The 9,497-nt window shown below is 43.5% G+C and overlaps 1 protein-coding gene across 1 annotated transcript; it reads left to right on the top strand.

Moving 5' to 3' along the window:
- Window positions 1-1,803: 1,803 nt before the first annotated feature.
- On the top strand, window positions 1,804-9,274 carry PABPN1L (PABPN1 like, cytoplasmic). The gene is made up of 7 exons (XM_069738938.1): window positions 1,804-2,121; window positions 4,602-4,704; window positions 5,204-5,271; window positions 7,124-7,230; window positions 7,425-7,512; window positions 8,277-8,401; window positions 9,009-9,274. The coding sequence occupies exons 1-7, from the start codon at window positions 1,894-1,896 to the stop codon at window positions 9,046-9,048; spliced, it is 759 nt and encodes a 252-aa protein (XP_069595039.1). The 5' UTR covers window positions 1,804-1,893; the 3' UTR covers window positions 9,049-9,274.
- The last annotated feature ends 223 nt before the right edge of the window (window positions 9,275-9,497 follow it).

Below are 9,497 nucleotides of genomic sequence, written 5' to 3'. Positions count from 1 at the left end.
GGATTCCCTGTCCAGATTTTGTAACTGAAAAATCCACAGCTCATCAAAGTAGCTGCAAAATTAAAGAGATTTTGTCATAATTAATTTGGGGCAGAAATTGACCTCCATTGTGGATTTTATATGTGCAGAATAAAATGTTATTTACTATTTCTAAGGTATAAGTTGAAATCTGCCATAAAATCATCTGCATTTTTTCTTGCAATTAATTGACAATTCGTAAGTATTCACCCATAAGCAATGGTCACACGGAGTTTTTGGGAGGTGTAAAATCAAAGGTGGAATTTCAAGTGGAATCTGCTTTAGAAAACGCTCCCTTTTCTTTGATTTGTTTTCATGTTTCTTGTTTTGTGTTTTTTTTAAGAGATTTTTTTCAAAATCTCATCCAAACCCCAGAGGAAAATCTGATCCATAAGGCTATGTTCACACTGACTTTTTTTATTCAGGGTTTTTTTTTTGTGGGCTTTCTCCAAAATACTCCTCAAAAACTGTTGCAATTAATTTCTATTGAAAATCCACTTTACTGTTCATATGACTAGTTTTCTTGTTTTTTATTTATTTTTCTCTTGAAAAAGGTTTAGGGAGGAAAAAAATAAATAAAGTGCATGTCACGTCTTTGAAGATGATCCTGACGGAAAACTTTCCAATCTAGGCACAGTTCTAAATATCAAAAAGCGTCCAAAAAAATAAATCTCTTCAGGCAAAAAAAAAAAAAAAATCTTCCAAAACTGCTTCAGTAAACTATCAGGTAAAAAAAAAAAAAACTTCTCCAAAATGCCTTGACCCCACCAAAAAAAGTTTCCGCTTGAAAAACTCAGTTTTTGAACATGTGCAAAATAAAAAAAATCCAAACCAGTGTGAACACGGACGAACACTGAGGAAAATCTGTTCCGTATGAACCAAAAAACGGATTCCTGAATGAGGCCTCAATGTAAAAAATTTTAAAAAAAAGCTGCAAATGGTGTAAAATATAACATAATATATATATATATATATATATATATATATATATATATATATATATATATATATATATATTACCGTGTCCTGGAAATCCAGTGATCCCGGGGGCTTCATATCAAAACTGTCCGGGGAACGTGGCCCCCTTGTTACCTATAGCAACCGGACCATATTCCATTTATCCAGAGCAACATAGACAATGAAAGTCAAGCTCTGATTGGTTGTTGTAGGTACACGATTAACGGACTCAGCCCACCCAAAAATCGACACAGTCGCCCGTCACAACCTATATATGTGTACTAGGCTACGTTTTTCCACCACAGGTTACATCTGACTTTGCTTTAGCTGGCTGACCTTATACACGAGGCCTACTAGGCCTTCAAAGCCTGCCTAGGAGTAGTAACTGAACCTGTTGCTATGAAGATGCCCATAGCAACCAACTCCCCTGATACAAAATTAGGGGGAAAAATAAGGCATTAATCTCTTTATGTCGCTACGGGCAACCGCCTAAATGATCCATTAGACCAGTCCCATTAAATCCAGCCCTCCTGGTTGCCTCTGCACCTGTCTCATTAACCCCTGCATTGCAGCCAGAGACTCCGCAGGTCCGTAGTGCTGAGTACTAGGGCCTTTCTCCTGGGCCTGAAAGGGTGGGATGAGTGTGTGCAATATGAGGGCGGCTGTATTAGGAATGTCCGTCTCCTCCTTGCAGTCATGAAGCTTTCTGGGGGAGTCTTGGTGTGAGTGTCATGATACACGCAGGTAAATCAGAGGTGCTCGGTGTTTAGTTGCCCCCCGCCATTGCAATGGTTACCAAAGATATCCAGACACGTGCTCTGGAATTTATCCAGTTAGTTGTATATTTAATCTATCATGTAGCCACCTAATAGGGCTCCATTGTGTTACAAGATGGCGGCCGCCGCCATGTGACCATGAATGGGAGCAGCTGGGGACGATTTTTCCACCCTTCTCTCTATAGCATTGATGTCTGCTGCTCTCCTGTTCTGTTCTTCAGGCCTGGGCTACGGTAGTCAGGTGTGGGGCAACCACAGCCAGTTGCCTCCTGACTGGGATGTGACGTGGGAAATGTCTGGGAAGGATTCAGAACTGGAAATCGGCGGCGGTGAACAGGACCTCCATGAAGGCGGAGACTTTGACGATCCTGTAAGTCGGCGTCCTAGCGTGCTCGGCCATTCCTATAGCGTGGTGCTAATACCACCAAGACGTCATTTTACTGACCTGCGATAAGAGACTAGCGTCCACCGATGATTGACAATCCTGTAGCTGCCGGCTGTACACTACAGCTGACAACTTGCCGCACCAGCCATGATTAGTGTATGGTATCTACTATAGCTGTTTAACCCTTTAAATGCTGCTGTCAATGACTACAGCATCTAGATGGTTAACGGAGCGCGGTGACACCCCGAGATCTCGATTGTACGGTCCTGATGTTTGCCGTGGCAATTCACCAACGACCTTTAGAGTCTGCCGGCTATAGCGGCCTGTTCAGAAGTTAGAAACATTTTTTGATGGGCAAAAATTAAATGTATTTATTCCTGAAAAGCACCCAAAGGGTTAATAAACTGCCTGAAAGCAATGTTAAATACCTTGAGGGGTGTGTTTTCTAAACTAATATCACTTTTGGGGGGTTTCCAATATATAGGACCCCCCAAAGTCATTTCAAAACTTAATAGGTCCCCCCAAAAAAAAAAAAAAATTTATTTCCTCGAAAAAGTGAAAAATGACTGCTAGATTTTTAAATCTCATCAAATGCTAATAAAATAAAACACCATTTTACAAATGGTGCTGATGTAAGGCAGAGACGGGGGAAATGTTATTTATTAATGATTTTCCGTGGTATTACTATCTGGATTAAAAGGATAATCAATCTACGTTTGAAAATTGCTAATTTTGTGGAATTTTTGTTACATTTTACGATATTTTTATAAATAAATGCAGAAAATATCGACATAAATTTTACCACTATCTAAAATACGTGTTACAAAAAAAAAAAAAAAAATCTAAAAATCAATATGATGAAGGGTTCCAGAGTTATTACCACATAAAGTGATACTTGTCAGATTTGAGAAAAAATTAGCCCAGTCATTAAAGGGTTAATCTCTTGACTGGAGAACTTTTTTTGTTTCTGTGCTCTTGCAGGTTTTTTTTTTTTTTCTTGAGATCTTCCAAGAGCCAAAACTTTTTATTCTGTCTGCTTGTTTTTTTTTTTTGTTTTTTTTTATAGCCCCCGTCCTTAGAAATGCAGCTCTCCAGGTCAGCAAGAATTCGGAAATATCAAATTTGCGTCTGTTTTTTTTTTTTTTTTTTTGGGGGGGGGGGAGGGGGGGTCCACTTGGTAAGGTATTTAGTATTTTGTTGAGACATTTACAAATGCAATGATGCCAAATATTAGTTTTAAAAAAATATATATATATATATATATATATATATATATATATATATATATATATATATATATATAATTTTTTTTTTTTTTTTTTTTACAGGGAATTTTTACTATTTTTGCCCACTTGAATCTGCAATTATTTAATCGCTTGTACTATACACCACAGTATATAAGAAAATTTGTCTTTATGGGCTGCAGCTGCGCTTAACCCCTTCAGCCCCAGGAAAATTTCTTTTTTTGTTTGCACCCCCCAACCCCCCCCCCCCCCCCCCCACCCCCTTCTTTGAAGAGCCATAACTTTTTCTTTTTTTTTTTACTCAAGTGGTGCAAAAAAAATCCAAAATTTGTAAGAGAAATTGGCTTTTGTCAAAATTTTCTGAGATATGCCACGGGCCGGCGTTCATAGGGGTTTTACAATGATACGCATGGGTGTCTTCTGCAGACCCCCAGCTGATGGGCGGGTATTGTGACGCGCTTGCGGCCAACACATTTTAAATGCTGCTGTCAGAGATGGGCAGCGGCATTTAACTTGTTAAAAGCTGCGAGTGGATACATCCCCGGCTGTCAGACACATGGCGGCTTATCAGATCAGCTGTTATGTGCAGGGAAAGATGCAGGCTCGGGGCCGGAGCCCGCATCGAAGGCAGGGACACGACCAGATTATTTTCATCAGTCGTGAAGAGGTTACAGAATGACTGTTAAAGCGAAGTACAGGTGCTCGACGCACCCTTGGTGTGACGAAAAATTTAACTACAGCTTTTCGCCTGCTTGGTTTCCATCCATCTCCACCCTTCTATGGCACCTTGAAGCCAGAGATGTCAATCAAAGAAGGAGGAGGCTGGAGATGGGTGGCAAAATGTGTCTGAATGATTGGCCCTGCTGTGAAGTACAGAGCATCTCTACTTAGTTTCAACAGTCATTCTGTATGGACAGTCCCTTTAAATATTTGGCCATGCCATGATGCACTACCGCTGAGCTTAGTGATTAGCTGCAGTGGTCATATGACATCACGCACTAGTCATATCGATGGACCCATTGCAGCAGTAATGATTAGAGGTGGGGGTCTTGCAGTGTATGAGTTCAGCGGCAAATCGAAATTCTTGTGCAAATGACACCCTAAAATAATCGTCCAATTTCAGTGGAAGTTGTCCTGTACCTATAGCCTTCAGTGAGATGATATCTGACTGTGCAGTAACTAATGGTACTGCTGTAGTCACTGGGTACATGCATTCTCCAGGAATTGAAAGCCATAAAGATGCGGGTACGAGAGATGGAAGAAGAGGCGGAGCGCCTGAAGGGACTGACCGGGGATGAGCCGACGGATGAGAACTCTAAAGTTGGTAGGTAATCTAGTCTACTTGCATATGTGCTCCATGCGAACCTGCTCTCATCTGTGCAAGGAGCGGTAGACCTGCCAATTCTGAGCCGCAAGATTCTGGGATGTAAGGTCCCACTACAGGACATCGGCCCTCATAGTTGGTTTGGGCAGAAACGTGCTCCTCGAGTACCCTCTAGGGCAGGGGTGTCAAACTGCATTATTCGAGGGCTGCAAACAGGTCATGTTTTCAGGATTTCCTTGTAGTGCACAGGTGATAATTTAATCACCAACTCATTATTTGTGTAGGTGATTAAATTATCACCTGTGCAGTACAAGGAAATCCTGAAAACATGACCTGTTTGCAGCCCTCGAGGAATGCAGTTTGACACCCCTGATCTAGGGGGTCATTATGTAGAGATCTGGCAGTCCTCGTCCTCCTCACACAAAAAGGAGCAGATGCCGGCCCTGCTGCTGGGATGATGGCTTACAAGCTAACCCGTGCTGTTCTCCCCATTTCTCAGGTCTTCCTTATTCTTTGAGCGCAGAAGAGAAGCGGGAGGCTGATAAACGTTCTGTATATGTAGGAAATGTAAGTCGTTAACAACTCGCCTCGCTAATTAGGAATTTACTTCAGTCCTACGTTCTACAGTACATTTGGTGTCTGTCGCTATACTGAACTCCTGGGTCTCCTGCTGGGGACCTCCTCTAAGGAGCCTGCACAGAACAGGGAAGAACCTTGTTCAGGTTCTGTTCCCACTGACTACGAAGGAGCAGAAAAAATTAATAGCTGTGCCAGGCGTCTGACTAACCCCGTTGGCCATAATGGGATACATTTTTACCAGAGGCGTAGCTAGGGTTTCAGCTTGCGGGAGGGGGGGGGGGACCTTAATCAGGTAATCCTGGCTACAGCTACGTGGTGCACCCTAATTGGGGTACTGCCCTGTCCCCTCCCTCACCTCAGCCCCCATAATAACCCCATCCTCACATTCGCCCACCTCGGTCCTCGCAATACCCCCGTCCTTTCATATTCTACCCCCCAGTGCCCTGTCTCCCCTCACCCACCTCAGCCCTCACAATACCCCCATCCTCATTCACCCCCCCAGTGCCCTGTTGCTCCTCAGCCCTCACAATACCCCCATTCTCATTTACCCCCCCCCCAGTACCTGTTGCTCCTCACCCACCTCAACCCCCACAATACCCCCCCAGTGCCCTGTTGCCCCTCAGCCCCCACATTCACCCCCCCAGTGCCCTGTTGCTCCTCAGCCCTCACAATACCCCCATTCTCATTTACCACCCCCCCAGTGCCCTGTTGCCCCTCAGCCCCCACATTCACCCTCCCAGTGCCCTGTTGCCCCTCAGCCCCCACATTCACCCCATCCTCTCACATTTACCTCACGGTGACCATGACATGCCTTCATTTAATAAATCTAATAAATTCCATCCCCACTTACCGATGAACTCTGCAGTCAGTGAGGAGCAGCAGGACGTGTCTGAGAGAAATGGCGGATGGCGGGCACTAGGACCCAGCGCGCCTGAGCCAATCCGTGCGCGCACAGAACTGCAGCCTGACAGAATCTCCTCAGTGTCAGTCAGTGCAGGATGGAGGCTCTGCAGAATAGGTGGCCACTGTGCTACCAGCTGCAGTCTGTCAGGCAGGGACGCAGGCCTTTTACTGCTCTCCTCCTGTGCTGTGTTCTGCCTCATGATCCCCTTCATGTGACGACCCCCTCTGCCCCCCAGTAGCTAAGAGCTACTGATTGTTAACACGATTTTGTTTGGTAAAACTCTGCCATTTTGTTTAGGATGACTGTATGATGGACACTCCTATGATATGCACAAAGACTATAATAAGGCTGTGCACACGTAGATGGAACCTCTGTGGATTTTTCCGCACCTGTTTTGAGAAATCCGCAGGTAATAAGCACTGTGTTTTTACCTGCGGACTTACCTCGTTTTTTGTGCGGATTCCACCTGCGGTTTTACACCTGCGGATTCCTATAATGGAGCAGGTGTAAACCGCTGCGGAATCCGCACAAAGAATTGACATGCTGCAGAATAAACGCGACATTTCCGTGCTTTTTTTTCCGCAGCATGTACATTGCGGATTTTGTTTTCCATAGGTTTACATGGTAGTGTAAACTCATGGAAAAAGGCTGCGAATCCACAGCGTCAAAACCGCTACGTGTGCACATACCCAAAGATGGCTACAATCTGTAGTGTTGTGTTTAATTTTTTTAAACTTTTTATTAGGCCGACCTGCAATCTATACTGGCGATGTCGGTTGACGGTCCACTGACAGGAAATAAAATCTATTTTTTTTCTGTTGCTAGTCATATTGATTTGGCTTCTGGAGGGGAAATCTGAGCAGGCTTTTGCCATCTTTGGTGTGATTGAGAATTCCTTAATAATTTGGGTTAAGTCTTCGCCTCTTCTCGTCTCAGGTGGATTATGGAGGCACAGCCCAGGATTTAGAGTCTCACTTCAGTAGTTGTGGCTCCATCAACCGGATCACAATTTTATGTGACAAATATTCTGGACATCCCAAAGGGTAAGATAAGACTGTGGTTTAAGGCCTCGTTAAGATGTCTTCTATCCAGGCCTTAATGACTGTGCTTGCCAAAAGTTCAGTAAACTGAATTCCTTACCTTCTGTGCATGTGAGATAAGGTTCTGATAGAAGAGTCCACTCTGCACTGGGTGATTATAATGGAGATATAACTTATGGCCCTAACTTGTCCTATAGATATGCATATATAGAGTTTGCAGAAAAGAGCTCAATGGAAGCTGCCGTCGCAATGGACGAATCCGTGTTCCGAGGACGAACAATCAAGGTGAGATTATAAATGTGGAGAACAGGGTGAATGTATAATCTATCCCAATCCTCTATAAAGCCGGAATGGCTATAAAGATGTCAGCAGATCCTTTTGTCTATTAATCTGCTTGGTGTGACCTCTAATGGACATGACCGGTTTTCTGAACACATCTCTCTGGAGATCCATTTTTAGCTTGAGATTTGGAGACAAGTCATCAACTTGAACCATTCCCACATTGGGTACAGGCACCGACTGCCATTGAAAAACCCATCACAATCTCATCATGAGGGCCCAACAGACTCACAGAGCCACAAAGTCCAGTTCCTACACTCATTGCAGGTGCATTTGGTGGTGGACGTGGGTCAGCATGGCACCTTGAGTGGTCTAAGATTATGCAACCGCATAGCCGGCAGGTTGCAATAATCCATATGATCGGACACCTTTACCTAAACTGTTTGACCCAGTTGTCTTTGCCATAGAATTTGGCCTCTGTCACTCGCACTCGTACTTTTGCCCAATTTTTCCACTTTCCTACACATCAACATCGCCATTATAACGCGATGATCAATTTTATTCACTTAACCTGTCCAAGGATAAATGTTCTAGCCGATTTAAGAAATATAAAAAAAAAAAAAAAATGGCACAATGATCCCTCGAGGGGCATCCTTCAGATATGCCATCATGGGGAAGGTAGTGGTCATTAGATGTTCTAACATGTGTCCCGCTAACCCGTTTCATTTCTAAATACGGACCCCTAATGGTTTGTATTCTGCCCTTTTTAGGTTTTACCCAAGAGGACAAACATGCCCGGCATTAGCAGCACGGACAGGGGAGGATTCCGTGCAAGACCCCGAGGGACCAGGGGGAACTTCCAAAGAGGTCAGAGGTCCAGGAATCGTCCATACAGGTCTGTGTACTAGTTTTTGTAAAGGGATAAAACCAGCAAAGTGGTTGATGCTGTGATATCCTTTCTGGAATAGAATTTAAGACAACATGACCCATATTTGCCAACTCTCCCTGAACATATTGGATGCTTCAAAGATAGCTGGAAGAATTTGGCAAATCTCTTGGGCACCGATAAAGCCTCCTGGAAACCATTCTGGAAGGTGTCTTGTGTCTCTACGTTAAAACGCACATTCAGGAGGAGGGGGATAAAGGCGTAGAAGGGGCATGGATTCTTTAAAAAGAAAAAATTGAGAAATTAAGTGGTGTGTGTGTTTTCCACAAAGCACCGCTTCCTGAACTGTTCCCTTGAGGGATTCTTCTTGGTTTTTGGCTAATTGAGCTGGATCCATCCATATGTTCTAATGGGGTCTAGAATTGGGGGGTGTCTGTGTCTCGTTTATGCAATATCTCCGGTAAGGCAGGGCTGATGCTTTTTCATCCCCCATGTCAAAATATATATATTTGCCACTGACGCAATTAAAATACCCCCAGTCTTACCCACATTACACAGTGTTTATGTAGACATTTTCAATGCTTCCTCTGATCCCCCAACTCTTTCTTTTCCCTAGAGGTCGTGGAAGAACCGTGCAGTGGAATAAGCCCTACTGAACCTCAGTATTGTGGTTGGAAATCGTACGATTATGTCCGTCCCGTGTCAAGAATGGTTTAGGCCCTCCTAGACCTGCAACATCTCCTACACCTTGCGTCAGTGCTTCCACAAACCAACTGATAGATTATTCTTGTGCAACCTACATGTAGTGCTGAGAAACTGGAGAAACGTACTGGATTTTTTTTTTTCTCTTCTGGATAGAAAAATAAATATCTTTATTGATTTAAGTACAAATGTCGGTCAAAATTCCTTCAGCAACAGCTGATATTGCATTAATACATTTCTATGGGAAAGCGCAAAGAACCTTGGATATCTAGTTCTGGGTAACTCTACTGCATGCGGCTGTGTGATACAATTTTTGATTACAGCCCTCTTAATAAGGCCCATATTTGAGATGGGGCACAATATTTGTTAACTTTACACCTTGTTACAGTAGTGCTCAAACCTT

Source organism: Ranitomeya imitator, chromosome 9, assembly GCF_032444005.1.
Source record: "Ranitomeya imitator isolate aRanImi1 chromosome 9, aRanImi1.pri, whole genome shotgun sequence".
In the NCBI taxonomy this organism is placed as follows: domain Eukaryota; kingdom Metazoa; phylum Chordata; class Amphibia; order Anura; family Dendrobatidae; genus Ranitomeya; species Ranitomeya imitator.
This window is presented reverse-complemented; position numbering and strand designations above follow the sequence as displayed.